General features: G+C 57.3%; 1 protein-coding gene across 1 annotated transcript in view; it reads left to right on the forward strand.

Annotated features, from left to right (window-relative positions):
- The window catches only part of FAM53B (family with sequence similarity 53 member B), a 112,732-nt gene that overhangs the window by 42,164 nt on the left and 51,378 nt on the right, over positions 1–19,190 (forward strand). The window contains exons 3-4 of the mRNA XM_043475160.1: positions 450–504; positions 14,727–15,505. Of these exons, the coding sequence (XP_043331095.1) occupies positions 450–504; positions 14,727–15,505 (834 nt within the window). The remainder of the gene's footprint in view (positions 1–449; positions 505–14,726; positions 15,506–19,190) is intronic.

Here is a 19,190-nt window from a genome sequence, read left to right on the forward strand (position 1 = left end):
GTGGGCCTCTGCCCGCTGCTGGAGGCTCGTCCTGTCCCCGGGGACAGGAAGCAGTCCCCTGCCCTGCTCCCTGCCCCGGGCTGTGGGGAGGCCGCTCTCCAGCCCCTCCCGCGCCCTGACTCCGCATCACTCGCGTGGACGAGTCCCCTAGCGTCAGGAGTCACGAGGCTCCCTGTGTGTTTTTAAAGCCCGTTAACTTGATGGACTCCATACTCACCCGAGGCTCCAGGCAAGAGCCCAGACCTAATTATGGGCAGATGTCTCTTTTAGTACTTTTTTTTTTTTCCCCTCCTTTCCCTGATCTGACGTTTCCCACCACCGCCCCCTGCCCCGCCACCCTCCACTCCCCCCCGCCCCCTAATTGTGACTTTAGCAAGGGAATCAGTGCAGAGTCATGCAGACGTGCTTCTTATGACTTGAAGAGTGATAGCTTTTCTGGTTGTTTGCAGCACACGCCAAAGAAGATGAGTCAAGGACCGACACTTTTCTCTTGTGGAATCATGGGTGAGTAACCAGGTGGCTGTGAACAGTCCTCCTCGAGCGCCTTCCCCCAGGGCCCGAGTCCTCCAGGGGGAGACGCTCGAAGCCCTTTCTGGACGCAGGCACGAGGAGCGGCCGTGGGGACTGTGTTCTCCGTGCTGAAACTGCCTTGGTCTCAGCGGCGCAGGAGTAGGGCAGGGGCTGTGGGGGCTGAGTGAGAGGCCGGGCGCAGGTGCGTGGTTTATGAACGTCATTTCCAGCAGCTGACACTGTAAGTTGGTGTCTGATCATTGAAGTGACCACGTTCATTTCTTTTTTTTTTTTAATTCAGAAAAATGCACCATAGTGTGAAGTACAAAAATAACAATCTCTCACAGCCCCAGGACCCAGTTATAACTACTGTCAATATCTTGGTGTAGTGTATGTCCTTTGCAGTTTTGACACAGCCAAGCCCTTGATGAACGTATGATTATACAAAATTATTTATTAAAACTTTTGTTTTGCTTTTTTTTTTGCATACTAATAATGACCCATCGTTTCCCTGCAGCATGAAAATTGCCCATCCATACGTTGTAATGAGCCTATAATATTGCCTTGTGAGGATGATTCAAAATGTCTTCTAAGGAGGGAACTCTTTTCTTGGTTGTTGGGTAGGACTGTTCTGTTGCTCTCGTGATTGACGGTGACTCAGTGTCTGAATCTCCTCTGCCTTTCGGATGATTCCTTAGGGTGGTTCCCAGGAGTGGAGTAGAGAGGCCGGAGGGGCAGGCACGTTTTCATTCTTAAGGCTCTTGCTTTGTGTTTCTGACATGCTTTCCAGAAAGGTTGCCCTGGAGCCCTGTTCCCATGCGAGCGTTAATTACCGTTTTCCGTAAGGGGGGCGAAAGGACGACTCTATTGACTGTATTGATTCCTCTCTGCTCCTGGTGATCGGGCTGTTTCTCCTTGCGCCCTCTCCCCTGGATTCCTGCCCGCTTCCGGGACACGGCTCCTGATGAGTTTCTGTAAGCCGGGCCTCCGTGGCAGGTCCCCTCTTTGGGGGTTTCAGGTTTGCCTCCGCAGGACTGTGTTCAGTGTCCGTGGCCATTTGTCCTGGCCCTTTTCCCTCTGGGCACAGCGTTTTCTTCTGCAGGCTCAGTTCCCGTAGGTGGAAGGTGGGGGTGGTCCTCGGGGGGTCCTCACATGTCACAGTGAGCGTGCTGCCGTGCCGGGCACTTGAGGTGCAGGGTCTCCTTGGACTCCACAGCTGCTCCAGGCGGCAGGCAGGGGTGCTCCACTCACATCTGGGGTGGCACGCCAAGGCCCCTCCGTGGGCAGAGCTGGACCCCGGGGGCGGGGGGACGACTGTTTGCTTCTCACTCTCAAGCCGCAGCTGTGTGGGAGAGCCCCGGGCGGCCTCCTTGGTACTTGCCTCTGGGGAAATGGAACCAGGGAGCTCACCTGGCCTCGGTTTACCCGTGTGACATACTTCTGAGGCCTGTCCCCACAGGAGGCTTGGCTGCACACCTTGGTTGTGGTTAACGGCTTTCAGCAAACCCTCCGCGCCTGATCTATGTGGCCCAGAAGCCCTCCTCCCCGCCCTCTTCCTGGGCCAGACCCACAGTTGGGCTGCAGCTGGGCCCTTTTCCTCTGTCATGTCCAGGAAGGGGAGTGAGCGGGGCTCCTGGGCATACCCACTCCTCTGCCCAGCTGCCCCGCCCCAGAGAGCTCAGAATTGGGCCGGACTGGTGACCTGGATGGTGGAACCCTTGGTCTTTATTTCAAGACCCTAACCGTCAGGCTTCCTCGGCCTTCACTGCGAGCACATCGTAATAAGTTGGAGCTCTTCAGGGTTCCTGATGGTGCTGCTGGCCCTCACACAGTCACTGTGAACTGTTTCCCTTTTCCAAGCCTCAGTTTCCTCATCTGTGAAATGGGTGTTGGGACAGCACCTGCCTTGCTGTGAGGACTCCGAGACACTCGGAAGGAGCTTGGCGCAGTGTGAGCGTTCTACGTGACAGGTGGAGAAGAAGACTGAGCTTAGAGTGAGAATCCTGCTCCTGCGAGAGGCCTCCACGCCCCCAGGGACCACCTTGGTTTCCTTGCTGGACATTGGGGGGGCGGGGTGCAGGTGCGAGCCACCCTTGTGGGGAAGGTGGGCCCGGGGACCAAGGCAGAGGCGAGCGGGGGCGGTCTCTTCCCAGAGTCCCAGCGGGGTCCATCTGAGCCCGCCGAACCCAGCAGTCTGCCTTCTGCTGGGGGGGCCCGGGGCTCCAGGACGACTGTGCTGCTGCCCCTCGGGGCTCTGGTGCTCAGGGCGGCCCCTCAGGAAGGGCGCCCTGGCCCATGGGCTCTTCCCCTCCACGAGGTCTGTGCCCTTCTGCTCTGCCGGCCGGCGCCAGGGCCCTGCCGGGCGGTGGAGGACCGTGGGGTCCGTGCAGTTACCCCCACTGCCCCCTCCATGGCTTCTCTCTCTGTGTCTCCCTCGTCTTCATCTTCCTGCCGCCCTCAGCCCTTCCTTTGATTCGGGACATCCTGACCCACCTGATATCATGCACTATCAGGGCTTTTAGAAAAGTCGGCCCCAGGTCGATTCAGCGTGCCTTGTTCTGGTCGGTGTTTATTGAGTACCTGCTCTGTGCCCGGCGCTAGGGGCGGGGATAGAGCGAGGCAGCTCCTGCCCTCGAGGGGGCTTCTGTCTAGTGGAGGAGCAAGGCCCGGGAGCATGGATTTCCCCTGGATCCGTGTGAAGGGGGCCTTCAGTGCTGTGGGCACTCAGCCCGTCCTCCTGGGCCTCACTCTCCGCATCCTGCACCTCGTGGTATCCGTGGGATTTAAGGAGACAGCAGCACCCGGGAGGCGCCGGCTCGCACCCCACCTCCGTCCCTTCCCCGCGCTTGCTGGAGGTGGGTGTCAGGCGTCCGAGGCCCTCCCCAGGCTATGTGCTCGTGGAGGCTCCGGCCCGGGACTCGACGTGCGGCCGTGCCCTGTGACACGCACAAACAGCAGCCGCGAGACTTTATCTCTCAGTGCCTGGTTTTCTGTAGCAAAGAAGAGGACCCCCGGGGGGTGGGGGCGTGGCCCTCAGCAACCTCACAGCGTTATAATCACCAAAACCCCCTGCCTGTCTCCCGAGACAGAGGACTCTGGTTCTGGCCCTGATTAGTAGAATTCTCCCATGAGAGCTGGGGACAGCGTGGCCCTGGGACTCAGGGCATTTCCCTCTCAAGCCCCCATGCAGGGGTCCTCACTGGACACCGGGATGAGCTGGGGGGTTTCGTGAGTGTTCTTAAGAAAACCCAGGCAAGTGTGTTCGGGTGGCAAAGGCCCCGTTGGCTTCCTTTGGAGAAGCCGCCCTTGCTGGGAGCTCAGCCTCCCCTGCACCCAGGGAGATAAAATGCGTTACTAATACCGTCAGCACTCGCAACAGTGTTTTGGCTTTTAAATACTTCCCACTCAGTTATGGTGAGCTGGATTGCAGGGCCCTCCCCGCGCGGGTCTTCCCCTCCCTCCAAGTTTGGGAACTTGATACAAAGAAGTAGTTTTGTCCTTTTCCAGCGTGGGCGTGGGGAGACACAGGCAGCGTGACCGTGGACGGGAGAAGCAGGGTGGAGGGGAGCCAGGCCACGGCCCGCTGGCCCTGCCAGGGCTGAGCGCCCGGCCAGCCTGGGCGCCACAGGGCTCCTTCTGTGGCAGAGGCAATGCCGTGCCTCTGGGTCTCTCTTCTCACCTCCCAGACCATCCTCAGCACGCCTCCTGGGCCGAACCGGAACTGCCTCTGCAAACAGCTTCTCTGGGGAGAGCCGTGTCTGTCCGGGGAATTGTGTTCCTGACACAGGAAACCTTGGTCAGGTGGCAGCTTCAGGGGTGTGGCCCGCCCACCGGTCAGCTGGACCGACTGGCAAGCCAGCCCCTTTCCTGGCCGTGATTGCTCATGGGTGCATGCGGGGGCCTGGCTGCGCCCGAGAGGACCTCCCCGAGCCAGGGCGGGGTGGGGGCAGCCGCCAGGGAATCCTCGGCCCGTGGCTCCTCCACCGTTGGCCCGGGCGGTGCTTCTTCACGCTGACCCAGGGTCACGTGTGGACGGGTTGAATCTCTTTCCGTGAAACAGGATAAGTTGGCGAGAGGGGCTTCCATTCACCACCCTGGGCTCGGCTCCTTGCGCCCCCTTGAACGAGTTCTGTGTTGCAAGGACACTGGACTCTGCCCACTCCTCTCTCCTCAGCCCTCGGGTGAGCAGGAGACCGGGAAATCAAACAATGTGAGCAAGCCCGTGCAACACCAGTTACTTCCGAAAGGCCACTAGGAGAAGGTGTGTAAATACAAGTCCGTGGACGGGGAACAAAACAATTCAGATGCTAAAAAAAAAAAAAAAAATTGGGTGGAAACCCATAATTACTTTAGGAGTTATGGTAATAAATTATTTATTAATGTAAATTATCTCACAGGCAAAGAACATAGAGGAAACTTGAGCAGAAGGATCATACATTATGTATAAAAAGGAATTGTAAAAATATTGTAGCAGCCCTCCTTGTGCCACTGTGGTTCGGGTTTGTCAGCATTTTAGTTATAAGCCCTTACTTTCCGTGTTTAATTACTCGGCTGTTAAAGTCTGCTCTGTACACAAAAGGCTTGCTCCCGGGGGCACCCCCTGTGTTAGTTTCTACAGGGTACCCCAGTCGGCTGTGCTGAGTCGGGCAGGAGGAAGAGGCTGCACTTTGAGATCGGGTAGCTTTTGGTCTTTTCACCCTCCCACCGTCTGTCGCTGAAAGTGGACTGTGATTGCAGCAAGCGGGGAGAAAGTCAGCATTCTGAGGTTGAGCATTTCAGGTCTCCAAGAGCAAATGAACACACGACTGAAACAAAATGAGCCGCAGTGATAACGAAGCCAGAATTTCTGGTCTCTGCCGCTTTTTCAGTCTCTCCGAGATAGCCACGCCGCACATCATCCTTGGACCCAGGGCCTCCTATAGAAACTAATTATTAGCCAAAATAAGCTAGTACAAAAAAAAAAAAAAATCCGTCAAGAATGCCTATGCTTGATTTTTAAAAACTCAGCTTTTAATGACTGCTTTTATTTATTATCGTCATTGGTGTGGTTTGCCCGTCTCTAAAGCGGTGTAAGGTTTGGGCAGAATGCTTTCGGTTTTTCCTTTCACCACTTAATGGTTTCAGACAACGTTTCTGGGATAAGGTACAGACAGGATGGGACGCAGGTACAAAGTGTAGTTGGCACGTGATGGCCATTGATGGTTGAAAACGGAGCCTCCCAGGCCACCTTCTCACCCAGGCTGGCCTGACGTGGTGGGGAGGGGCAGGGGAGCGCCAGAGGTGTTGGAGGATGGGGAACGGCAGCCGCCAGGCCGGCCGTGGGCACACACGCCCCCCCCCAACCGTGTGGTGCCTCACCAGGCTGCTTCCACGTGGCGAGATGGTCGTTAGGAGGTAGCCTGGCCCCGCCGCGGGAGCACAGCCTCGGGACTGCAGACCGCTGTTGGCGAGCGGCGTGTCCCTAGGCGAGACATGAGGCCATCCTGTCCTGGAGTTGGTCTCCCCAGCTGTCACGTGGGGGAGCTCTCTGCTGCCCTGCGGGATGAGAACTGTGCTTGGGGTACGCACTGAGGCTTTCGCTCAACTTCAGCAAAGATCCCACTGTGGGGGTGGGGTGGTGGTGTTTAGCTAATTAACAGTTCATGCAGCCATATTGACAGTTTCCTGAAAAGCTCTTGAAGTGGCCAGTTTCCTGGTCTGTGTCACGGTGCCCAGCTTTGCTGCGCACGTGGGTTTGGAGTTGAGTCCCTAGCCGCTGCCCATGTCCTGTGCCCTGTGCAAACACGCAGCCAGGGTGGGAAGCTGAAGGCGATGGATGGAACGGACCGCTCTGTCGCTTCAGAGTTTTCGTGGCCCTCGTCTTTTTCTGTTTGTTTCATCTTTGGCCCACGTCGTGCAGCATATGTGGGATCTCGGTTCCCCGAGCAGGAATGGAGCTCTGTGGCCCCTGCAGGGGAAGCACAAGAGTCCCAACCACTGGGCTGCCCAGGGGGTGTCTTGCCACGTGAATACCAGCTTTTCCCTACAGATTTCTGGAGGTTGGGGTGCAACAGGAGATCCCTTCAGGGTGGGAAGGGCCGTCACAGGGCCCCAGCCCATGCTTCCTCCTACAGATGGGAGACCAGCCCGTGCTCCCAGCGCCCAGTCTGGAGGGGTTTACACCTCTTCACTGCCTGGGGGTCCCCACTGGGCCTCTTTCTGTCAGAGAAAGACCCCCCCACAAGCAGTGGCCACTGCCACGGGCCACCCTCACCTGGCTGGTGACGGCAGGAGCCCAGGAACCCCCTGCACCCACTGGCCTGTCAGACGTCTCCCTGGCGCCCTTCCAGCCAGCCTGCCCTGGGTGGGGCCAGGGGAGCGTTGTCTCCAGCCATCCTGGCCCCTGTCCTTGGGCCCTAAGCTGAGTTGCTTGGCATCCTGGGTCGTCCCTGAACCTAAGATGCATGGACATTGTCCGATTTATTGCAAGTGAGAGGGGCCATCCCCAGAAGCTGAGGCTTGGGCAGGCAAAGCCCAGGAGCCTTTTCTTCCTGGGCCGGCTCTGTGTTGAGTCTCCATCCTGGTGATTCAGGGAAAGAGGTGCTCCTGTGGGCCAGGGACTCCTTAGTTCATTTAAAAGCACACGATACTGTGTGTGTGTTTCCACCTGTGCTCTTTTCATAAGACCAATGTAATAAAGCAGGCTCCAGAAAGACAGCTCGGTTCTCTTGAGTTTCCCACTGAAAGGGTTGGTGAGCTTCTCCCCCGCCCCAGATCAGGCAGACAGTCCTTGCAGCCCCGGAGGCCAAGTTAACACGGCCCCAGCCCCCAGGGCAGGGGAAGGGAGGCTGGTGTCAGCACAAGCAGACAGGTGTGAAATCCGAGAATGAGTCAGCCGGGCCTGATCCCACTGAGGCCTGCTCGCTCGGCCCCGGGCGGCTGCAAGAACCTTCCGTATCTTGGGGTCTATGCTTCAGGTGTCTAACCTCGTCTAGAAACCACATTCTGTTGTGGTTATGTCACCATAGAGCGGCCTCCAAACACGGCATGAAGATATCCCAGGCTGTCTTGTGAACATAATATGAAGGCTTATAGTCCACTAAGAATCTGGGCCCCCTGGGAATTTCCCTCCCAAGTTTAAGGGCAGAAATGGAAACAAGAACATTTGAGGTCACATGCTATTTGTGTTCCTCTGGGTGTTTTCTTTCTCTGAGCTCGGAGAGCCGTGCACGCAGCAGCCTCTGCCCTCCCTAGTCAAGGGCTCTCCAGACCAAAGCCTGGGAGTGTGTGTGTGCGTTGTGCGGTGGGGGGACCTGAGTTCCTATCCCCTAGGTGTGGCCGTCAGCTTCTTCTGTGCTTCCCAGAAACTTCAGGCTCAGTCGTGGAGCCTCAGCTTGGGAAGGTCCCTTGGAGGTCAGCTGGTCAAGTCTGTCTGTGAGGGAGCTAGATGGCTTGTGTGATTTGTGTGTTTGCGTGGTTGGCCCCCACCCTCCGTAGAAAAAGCCCCGGGTGTGTGTATCCTGCACACACCCACACACTCACTCCCGTGTATAAACCTCAAACTTGTAAAGATTGGCCCAGCAGGGAGATGGAGAAAGCTGAGCTGCCCCTGAGGGTTGCGAGTCATGGGGCCACCGAGAACTTAAGCGGCGGGGGCCACTGTCCTCGGCCCACACCGTGTCCGCTGGGGGCTTGGTGCTTGGACCATCCCTGAGTAGCCGCCAGCCACGGCGCGTCTCGGCGGGGTGGGAGGGGGGCCTCCCATTAGTCCCGTCACGTGAACGGTCAGCCTCTCAGGCCTTTCCCACTGGCTTTGCATCCAGAACACCCTGTGCAACTCGGGGTCCCCACCCCTGTCCTGTGAAAAGGGGATCTCAAGGTACTCTTAAGGGCAAAGTCATCCTTCTCCATAATTCTGCCTTCTCTTGTTGCCCCAAACAAAGCCAGCGTTCAGTGATGTTCTGAACGCAGGCTTGTAGAGACCGGCATGGTCCACCCTGCAGAAGCTTCCTGGTGTGGCTGGATGGTCTGACTGGGCCTCCAGGGAGGTGTTTGAAAGACACCCAGGCCCCTGTGCAGCCTGCAGTCTCAAAGAGTGGTTCTCAACCCCTTCACGTGAAAATAACCCGAGGAGTTTATTAAAAGGCAGGTTCCTGCCCCGAGAGGTTCCGGGCATCACGGCGGGGACTGGGCCTGGGAATCTGCATTCTAACATCCCCAGCAGATCCCCCTCTGGTGCTCCCGAAACCCTTCTTTGAGAACACCCAGGTCCCCGTTCCAGACACGCCCCACGCGGGAGGGCTGGGGCTCCGCTTCCTGAGCTGCCCCCAGTGTGGTCGTGGTCACGCTGCTGTCTCACGAGCCTGTCCTGTCCTCGGGGCCCTGTGTGAGCTGACGGTTCCGTTCTCAGGGGAGCTCTGTGCAGAGGTTACAATCAGTCCCCTCATTCTGTAGATGAAGAAACCGAGACTCGGAGAGGTGAAGTCACCTGCAGAGCTGAGGCTCGAACCCAGGTCCACAGCCTTCCCACCACACCAAGTCCTCCGGCTCAGCGGACTCCCCGTGGCCACGGCCATCGTCGCTGTTGAAAGAGTTACAGTTGTTTGTGCAGAGACGGTGTTGAATGGAGGGGCGGGGGCGTCCGGTGTCCTCTCCTTGGAGCCTTCCCGAGGCCTTCTGTACAACGTGACAGCGTGCCCAGCGCTCAGGGCGGTTTGCCATTAAAAATTAGGTTCTATTCCTGTTTCTTTTGTTTGGTGACCTGACCCAGCAAATCGCCTTCTGTTCCCTGAGCAAAGGGGGAAAACACATGGGCTAAACATAGCCTCGATTGTTTTTACTTTTCTTTATGTTGTACTTCTTGAAGTGATAAAGATAGAAACAATTAAAATATTATCTGCGCTGCAGACAGAACAAGTAGCCACCTGGCTGGTGTTGACGCACAGTAGCAAGAGCTCAGACTTGGGCAGGGCTTTGTCTTTTCAAAGCGCCATGGCCGATGCCAGGCAAGCCAGCGTCCCGGTCAGTTCCATACACGACCATCCCTGGCCCCAGTGGGGTGGGGAGTTCATGGCACAGCCCAGGTCGGACCTGCTCGGCCAAGGGACAGTTGGTTCCCTGTGCCAGGGACAAGGGGTAAGCGAGACCAAGTGAACACCCACGGTGTGCCGTGTAGCGTTTATCTGCCCTGTATCACCCTTCCCTCCCTCCACCCCACACCAGCTGAGGTCTGCTGTGTGCCAAGCCCGGTGCTGGGCACGGAAATGTCAGGCCGGGACCGCCCTCTGGAACTTGTAGCTCAGCAGACGAAACAGACACGTAAACAGATAACTAAGGTTCAGTTGCCGCGAGACACATGACTGAAAGTTTAGGCAAGGCGCTGCAGGTGCCCATAGGCTTGTGTGGGAAGGGGTGGACCTGCAGAGGAGGCAATGTTTGAGTTGGCTCTTCCACGGGGAGGAAGAGGCTGGTGGGAGGATACAGGCAGGAGAATAACATCCTGGGTCTCCTCCCTCCTTGGAGGAGGAGCTGCAGATCCACAGTGGTCACGTGGCACCCACATTTCACCAGTGGACTGAGCTGAGAACTGACTCTGTGAATCGTCCCTAAGAGACATTTTATGTGTTAAGTTCCTATAGAGGCTTACTCTTTAAAACAGGAGTAGTTCCTGTGGGGGGGCTAGGAACGTGTTCAAATTAGCCACCCAAAGCCAAATCCCACTGGGGATTTGAGAGTTAAATTCAAAACAGATCATATGGGGGACTTCCCTGGTGGTCCAGTGGTTAGGAATCTGCCTTCCAATGCAGGGGACACGGGTTCGATGCCTGGTCAGGGAACTACGATCCCACCTGCCGCGGGGCAGCTGAGCCCCATGCCCCATGATTGCTGAGCCTGCGCACCTCAGTGAGGACCCGGCGCAGCCAAAGACAAATAACAAAACAGCGACAACCACAGAAACCGTGTGCGTGCCCCCCTGCACGTAGGCGTTAGCTGCGCCCATTCCTGCCATCGCTCTGTTCAGTTCAGTCCAGTTCACTTGCCCAGTCCTGTCCGGCTCTTTGTGACCCCATGAACTGCAGCACGCCAGGCCTCCCTGTCCATCACCAACTCCCGGAGTCCACCCAAACCCATGTCCATCGAGTCGGTGATGCCGTCCAACCATCTCATCCTCTGTCGTCCCCTCCTCCGCCTGCCCTCAATCCCTCCCAGCATCAGGGTCTTTTCAAATGAGTCAGCTCTTCGCATCAGGTGGCCAAAATATTGGAGTTTCAGCTTCAACATCAGTCCTTTCAATGAACACCCAGGACAGATCTTTAAGCTGTAGTTTTATGGGCTCTTCAGGGCTGTGGACATGAAACCAGGGGGAGTGGACCTCAAGGGCTGTTTCAGGGATTTTCAAGGAATGCCTTGGTCTCCCTGATTCCTGTCTGACTTGTGCCATGATGGGAGGTTTGGCGCCCGCAGCGCGGGCCTCCTGGGGAGAACACACGCAGATGGAGCCTGGACGCCAGGCTGGGGTGTTTGCCATGGGAAGCCGCTGCAGGGGATGGACCGTGAACACATGTGGGCCTCAGAAAGTTCTCTGGAGAGAGAGAGGAGATGGGACTGGACTAGGGAGGCCCGAGGCGTCCAGTCAGGAAGCAGTGAGATCACAGGTGGTCACCACAGAGCAAAGGGCCCCGATGAGCGAGAGAGACAGACTGTCCATGCCTAGCTGGCTCCTCTACCTTCCCCTTCTCTCATGGTTTCCCAGAGATGGAAAAATTTCAGGCTGGTGAAGTAAAAGGGGAGCAGAACGTGGTGTCTTCTGAGGACAGAATCCCTCTCCTTGACTTCCCGGGTCTCCCAGGGCCTGTGTGAGAGACCGTCTCTTATGGGCTCCTGGCTCCTCAAGCTGAGGCCGTGGTGGCGCCATCTTGGAGTCTTCACCGCCCTTGGTCGGCTCCTCGGTTCCCTCCTTAGCCGGCCACTGGCCCGCCTGGCACCTCGCTGCCTTGGCCCGAAAGAGAAGTCCGTGGCAAGCATTGTTCGGTGAGGACTTCCTGAAAGACTGAAGGAATAAACCCAAAGGGGAATGGGGGTCGTAGGCCCCGGCCCTCCACATATTCATCCTTACAGAAAATGTAGAAACTCCAAGAAACGAAAAGGAGAAAAATCAACCAGCTCTCTGCCAATTGACTGTGAACATGTTGGCATGTTTTCCTTTTTATCTTCCCGTATAACGTATGTGTTTTACTAAAGAGGAGTCACGCTATCTCTATGGTTTTATGTCCTCTTTCTTTATGTTTAGTATTACATCGTTAACATTTCCCCACATCATTAATATTCTTTGAAGCCGCTTTTTTCACGTTCCACGTTATTCCTTGATGCTTTATTTAACCACCCCTCTCCCCCATAGGACCTTCTTAGTTGTGTTTATCATTTTGCTATCACTCATGTCATTTTGCAGAGGAGGCAATGGCACCCACTCCAGTACTCTTGCCTGGAAAATCCCATGGACGGAGGAGCCTGGTGGGCTGCAGTCCCTGGGGTCTCGAAAAGTCGGACACAACTGAGCGTCTTCACTTTCACTTTTCACTTTCATGCATTGGAGATGGAAATGGCAGCCCACTCCAGTGTTCTTGCCTGGAGAATCCCAGGGACGGGGGAGCCTGGTGGGCTGCCGTCTATGGGGTCACACAGAGTTGGACACGACTGAAGTGACTTAGCAGCAGCAGCAGCATGTCATTTTGAAGAACATCATCGTAGAAATCGCCACTCTTTTTTGGAAGAAAAGTTTTCTTCTTCTCAATCAGAGATGATCGTGACTCAGTCAATGTTAGTTTGTACTTTTTTTTAAATTTTACTATTAGTTTACTGAACTTTCAACTGTTGGTAAATGTCAAATGGAACTTTTTTTAAAAGAATGGTGACTACTTGAGGAATAGTGTATAATGCTATTTTGAACAATGCATGCATGCTAAGTTGCTTCAGTTGTGTCCGACTCTTTGCGACCCTGTGGGCTACAGCCCTCCAGACTCCTTTGTCCAAGGAATTCTCTTGGGTTGCCATTTCCTTCTCCAGGGGATCTTTCTGACCCAGGGATCGAACCTATTTCTCTTTATGTCTCCTGCATTGTCATGCGGGTTCTTTACCACTAGTACCACCTGGGAAGCCCATTTGGAACAAAGTAAATGCTATTTGCAAAAAGGTAAATTTTGGTAATGCTCTGTCAACTTGGTTTAAAGTAATATGTATTGAGACTGGCCATGCACCAGGGTCCAGGCAGGTTTCAGAGGTGAGATGATTGGACAGTTCGCATCGGTCCTGCTTTGTTCCCGGTTGGCCTGACTAGGCAGGTCTCTCTCCTGCATCTCTAACTTCTAAGGACCGTGGCCCCTCCTACACATAGGAATAGCCTCTGGACAACTTCTGCATGTCCCCTGCCCTGGGTCCCAGCCCCTCAGGCTCTGAGTCCCGTGGCTGCATAAGGGGCCCTCAAGGAAAGAGCACACACTGAACCCCTTTGGCTTTTCCCCTGGCTCGTGACGCTCCCCCAACAAGCAGCTGCTGGTTGTGACATTCAACATGGGCTCAGTCCCTGCCTCGGGTGCGTCTCTCCGGCCCTTTGCGGAGATGGTCCTCCAGTCCTTGCTGCACTCCTGTAGGTGGTGTCACGGTTTCCTGAGCGGTGGCTGATCTTGCGCGACTGGTAGACTCCTTGCGGGCAGCGCCGAGGTGGGATTCCCTGCGGGCGCCTCAGTGCCACTGTGCGGCGAAGAGGGCAGAGGGCTTTGGGTCGGGCCAGCCTGAGTGTGCATCTCTTCACCTGTTAGCTGTGGCTTCGGGGCCACTTACCCCACCTCCCCAAGCCTGGGTCCACCCATCTGGGCAGCGATGGTGGCCATGCAGGGCACTGTGCAGGTTACACCCACCACCCACGGGGTTTGCACAGTAGTTGATTGCAGTGCTGAGAATCGGTGTGCGTGAAATACCTGCTGACTGTCATTTCAGGTTTTACTTCTTCTACCGATTGACTGACTCAAACCATACTTTTCTCTGTGTTCACGTTTGCAGAGTTTATGAAGATGTGGAGATTAGAGAAAAACAGAAACATGTTAACACGTTGATTCCCAGCAGCACAGCATATTTCTTAACTCTGCTTTTGTATTGTTAGCTTGAATACGAGAACTATGTCAGATTTGTCTTTGAGCTCCTCAAATTCTCAGCACAGGGCCTGATTCCATAGTTCCTAGCAGGGTTGGCTTGTTTGTCCGTGCGTTCAAGGAGAGACCCAACATGTAGGTTTAAATTGTACGCTTAGGTCTCTCTGCACCCCAAAACTTGCTTCTATGGACTTTAGCAACCTTGTTCTGGATTTTAGCATGTGAACACAGGCAGAGTCCTCAGTGATTGGCAGCTGTTGTTGTGGTTGGCTGTGGGGCATTTTGGTGGAGGGGATGTAAATCAATAAGTATCCCGTTTCTATTGTCTGCCTTGATTTTAAAGATGGAGCTCACGTCAACTAACCTGGCAGTACCTCCAGCCACCAGCCACCCTGGGGGTCCCAACAGCCTCACCTTTGGTCGTGGTCTTCCCCCAGGCCGTTGAGTCCCAGCCCCAGAGCAGAGAACCCTGAGACGGGACGTAGCAGGCACCGTTATCCCTGCTCTGCTGCCGGCCAGGGCAGGGGCCGGGCAAGTTGGTTTCCCTTCTAGAGGATGAGAGGCCTTTGGGGTGAACAGTAGTGCTTCAGGCTGTCCTGGGAGACTAGGGCTTCCCTGGTGGCTCAGCGGTAAAGAATCCGCCTGCAATGCAGGAGCCGCAGGAGACGTGGGTTCGATCCCTGGGTCGGGAAGACCCCCTAGAGGAGGGCATGGCAACGCTCCTCCGTATCCTTGCCTGGAGAATCCCAGGGACAGAGGAGCCTGGCGGGCTACGAGTCCATGGGGCGGCAAAGAGTCAGCCGCGACTGAAGTGACTTAGTGCGGGAGGAAGTGTGGTATGTTGGAAAGAAAAGCATGTCAGGAGTCCTGGGGCTGCCCCGCTTCTGACTCAGCACCTCGGGACTCACTTCCGTCCTTCTGAGCCTCAGCTTCTCATCTGTAAAGCGAGGCCGGACTGGATGGCTTTTTTAAGGGCCTTTCTGTCTAACCTCCTGTTTAAAATGGGTTCTCAGTGAGGCGAGAGGACCGGTGCGAAGGCCCTTCTCAAAGCCCCGTTTTTCTCTTTTTTTTTTTTTGTCATTTCCGAACCAGAAAATGACAGATGGCGAGACCTGGACAGGAAGTGCCCCCTTCAGATCGACCAGCCGAGCGCCAGCATCTGGGAGTGCCTGCCGGACAAGTGCCAGGACAGCGCCCTGTGGCACCGGGAGGCGGCCACCGCCTGCGCAGTCACCAACCTGATCAAGGACCTCAGCCTCAGCGACCACAACGGGCACCCGTCCGCGCCCCCCAGCAAGCGCCAGTGCCGGTCACTGTCCTTCTCGGACGAGATGGCCAGCTGCCGGACGTCGTGGAGGCCCCTGGGGTCCAAAGTCTGGACGCCGGTGGAGAAGAGGCGTTGCTACAGCGGGGGCAGCGTGCAGCGCTACTCCAACGGCTTCAGCACGATGCAGCGGAGCTCCAGCTTCAGCCTCCCGTCCCGCGCCAACGTGCTCTCCTCTCCCTACGACCCGGCGGGACTTCACCCGCGGCCCGGCGGCCCGCCCGGCCCGGGGGCGCCGTGCCCGGCCACCTGCGGACAGGCAGGCGACCTCTGGGGCCCCGCGGCGAGCCCCGTGGGCGGCGGCCGGCTGGACATGCAGCGCTCCCTGTCCTGCTCGCACGAGCAGTTCTCCTTCGCGGAGTACTGCCCGCCCTCAGCCAGCAGCACCCCAGCCTCGACGCCGGAGCCGGCCAGGCGCTCGGGGGGGCTGGCCCGCAGCCGCTCCCAGCCCTGCGTCCTTAATGACAAGAAGGTGGGCATCAAGCGGCGGCGCCCCGAGGAGGCGCAGGAGCAGAGGCCCTCCCTGGACCTTGCCAAGATGGCACAGGTAAGAGCTCCCCCCCACGCCCCCGCCCCGGGGAGGCGCTGCGGAAGCCAGCAGGGGCGTCTGGGAGCCTCCCCGGCTCCCGGTCCAGCCCGGGCAAGGGCAGGTGCCCACGTCGAAGAGGGCCAGGAAGCGGGTTCATTCGCTCGTTCTTAAAATCGGATGCGATGAAAGATGAAATCAAACCTCCCTTTTAAAGCCATCTCCATTTCAAAGCAGAAACGCTGTCTCCCGGCGCTGGCAGTGCAGGAGCAGAGAGCCGGGAGGAGGCAGGCGCAGCCTCACAGGCGCTGGGGGTACCCTCCTGGCCCTTCGCAGGGGCCTCCCCCGGGAGCCCCCGTCCCCACAGCTGCCGTAGGAACTGCTCGCACAGGCAGGGGTTCAGCGTCACTCGGATCATGCTGATCCCGAGGTCAGGGCCGCGAGTGACGGTTTCAGAGGACGAGAGAACAGGGGAGGCACGCACTCTTGTGATCGAGCTGCCGAAAGCGTGCGTCCAGCCAGAAGCCGCGATCGTCCTCGCTGTCCATGTAGGTGCGGCCTCTGGCCACACGTCCTGTCGCTCACGCGTCGTCCTCTGTGTCTCAGAGCCCTGGCCACCCTCGTGCTTGGTCTTGGGTGTTGGTTTGAGTGAACTGAACTTGGAGTTAATACACCATCGTCAGAACAGTCTCCAAGCCTGAGAGCTGCCTGCGTTGGCCCTCAGGGGGGAGTCCCGAGGGTCAGAGTGTGATGGTGAGGTCCAGGAGCAGGGCTGGCCCCTCAAGGACAGATGCGTACGGTGGGTTCTGTGTCCAGGGGGTGCTCAGAGCCACGGTCGGAGCCTGATCTTTTCTAGTCTTATCATGTGAGCATCAGCTGTGGCTGGGCTTGAGGGAATGGAGACCAGGTTGGCGGTGAGAGGTTGGCCTTGCTCATGAGCATGTGGCCACATCCAGACGGGCAGGCTTGACATGTCCACCCCTTTCCAGGCGGGCCTCACTGCCTTCCTTCAGTGGCCAGCGCTGCTTTATCGCCAGGACTCCTTTCAGCTGAGAATGAAAAATACAGCTTCTGCTGATGGCGTTTCCTCCTCTCTCCCTTAGTCCTCCGTCCCAACCTACAGATCCCCACTCCCCCAAAAAAGAAGAGAGGCAGGTATCTCTGGTCCAGAGCCCCCACCTGGCCCCCGGGTCCAGTCTTTCTGGCCACCTTTGTCTGAGAGCCCAGGCCCTGGCTCTGGATCAGCGGGGTAGTGCCCCCCTTTCTCTGTGCCCATGGGGATCGCTTGGGGAAGACCCGAGGGGAGGACCCGGCGGGACCCCCGCCCCAGCCCTCCCATCACCACTTTTCTTTCCTCCCTATCGCCGCTCCAGGTGTGTCTGAGCTGGTCAGCGGTCTAACATGTTCATTCAGGTTGGACAGGCAAGTGGAATTTTCCTTCCTGGAGAAACATAAATAGGTAAAAATGCTGGAAAGGTGACAGATTTGGGCAAAGAAAACTTCTGAAGAAAATCCAGAGCCACAAGTTCTGGGTGCGATAAAACAGCTTCCGTTAAATTTTTAATGCTGAGCTTATTTTATTAGCTAATAAGCTAGATAAGGTAATAAAAACAATATACACGTATTATTATATTTTACTGGCCACAAGTTGGAATAACACCACGGGCATCGTTGGAGACATTTCCCGCCCTCACTTGGGTAGAAACCGTTTAAAAATACATTGCTCAGTGGGGCTGTGCCCAGATGTATAGATTGCTTCATCGGCTCCAGGCAGGCCTCCAAGATCCTGAGGAGGCTGCCCTCTGTCCTCCTGTCTTTCCCCAGCCAAGGCCTGGGGAGGGCAGAGTCCGGGGAAAGCAGAGAAGGGGCCCCTGGGAGGCACGTGGCCTAAGGGCTGCGGCCAGAGGCCTGGAGACGGCTGGGCCCGAGCCGCCTCCCACCAAGCCCCTGGACCCAGCCGGCCCTCTTCCCGTGGGGCGGCGCCTGCTGTGACCCCCCCACCAGATGATTCGTGGCCGTGGAAAATGGGCCTTGCTCCTCCGGGAGCCTCCAAAAGCCAGGCCCAGGGCCACCTCTGTGCATCTGAAGAGCCTTGGATGCAGTCTGGAGCGTGTAGGACCCAGTGCCCTGTCCCCTGTGAGCGCGGGCCTTCCTGCCCCCAGACCCTGTCCTCCGCATGGGCTTCCCCGCACCAGTAGCCCCCGGGGAGTGAGCAGGTCTGCGCGGCGGTGGGGAGGGTGTCCTGTGCCACGGGTCGGCATGTCCTGCCGTCGTTTCCTCCGCTGGACCTCAGACCCTCTTGTGGGTCTTTGGATCTTGGTTTGTACGTTCGTCTGCCTGGCGGGAGGGATTCCAGGTGAGCACCGTCCTCCAGGACCCCCTGTGTACGTGGGCTCTGGGCCCAGGAGCCTGAGCGACTTGGTCTACAGGTGCAAAGCGAATGCGCTTCGGTCGGAATCTCTGGGATGACGGGCAGCTCTGAGAAGCCGTGGCCCCCCCAGCGGCACTGACCGGGGCTGGGACTTCCCCGGGGGTCTGTGTGTAAGCTCCCAGGGGCACCCTGGAGCCTCTCCAGACTGCTGGTGGAAAAAGGACCAGGGAGAGACCCCGAGAAAGGCAGGCGGGCGGAGAGACCAAACGCTCTGAGGTTCGGGGCTGCCTTGTGCCCACGGGGAGCCAGGGAGCTGTTGGGTGGGCCCCGCTCCGAGGGGCAGGCTCTCAGCTGGAAGCCTAGGGCGTGAGGGTAGGTGTGATCTCGGGCCAGGACCCTCCCAGGGCCCCCTGGAAACAGGCCCTTCTGGAGGGCGATGTTCACCTTTAGGTCCTCACTTGGGGGGTGGGGGGGACATTGACAAATCAGACAGTCTCACAGATGGGGCAGGAGGCCCTGGCGGCCCCGGGAAAAGCGCTTCACATTTCTGTGTAGAACGTAAATACCATGCTGACCCCCGCCATCAACATAGGACTGCTGGGAGGAACAGGAAATCACGTGTGTGCGCATATGTATGTGTGTGTATGTGTGTTGAGTAGATGTGTCCGCTTATGTTTGTGTGTAGCTTATGCATGGAGGTCTGTGTATAAAGGTCTGTGTGTGTCTGATTATCTGTCGACACACGTGTGTGTCTCCGTCTACACGTCCATCACCTGTGCTCCCACGCCCCTCGCCCCCGGGAGCTGACGGATGCTGACCACCATCATGGGGGTCCCAGGGCTTGCTCTGGGCATCTCCAGGGGCAGAAACCGGCCCCGAGGGCGATGTTCTGCAGACTCCCCTCTTCATTCGTCCATCTCATTCCTTCTGTTTTCACCCCCACCTTCCGTCCTGGCCACTCCCTTCTTCTTGTCGGTTCCTCTTCTTGCCTCATCCTCGGCTTCTGGAAATGGGAAGGAGGCCTCGCCTGCAGCTGCGCTCCGCCTGCAGTGGCTCCCCGAGGGGGGCCAGGGGTCGTGAGATGGGGGCGGAGTCGGAATCGCCACCTGCCCGAGGAGGCGGGTCGTCGTGAGCATCCTCGTCTCACGTCTGTCACCCATGGAACCAGGGTGGAGGGGACTGCGGGAGCCCGCCAGGCGCCCCTGCCCGCCCAGCCAGGGTCCGGGCACAGCCGTCCAGCTGAGCGGTGGGGGCCGGTGGGGGGGTGCAGGGTGGTTAGCAATTGCTTTCAGACTGTCTTTGCTGCTTCTTTTTTTTTAAATTCTGAATATAATT

The sequence above is a fragment of the Cervus canadensis genome, chromosome 8 (assembly GCF_019320065.1).
Source record: "Cervus canadensis isolate Bull #8, Minnesota chromosome 8, ASM1932006v1, whole genome shotgun sequence".
Lineage (NCBI taxonomy): Eukaryota > Metazoa > Chordata > Mammalia > Artiodactyla > Cervidae > Cervus > Cervus canadensis.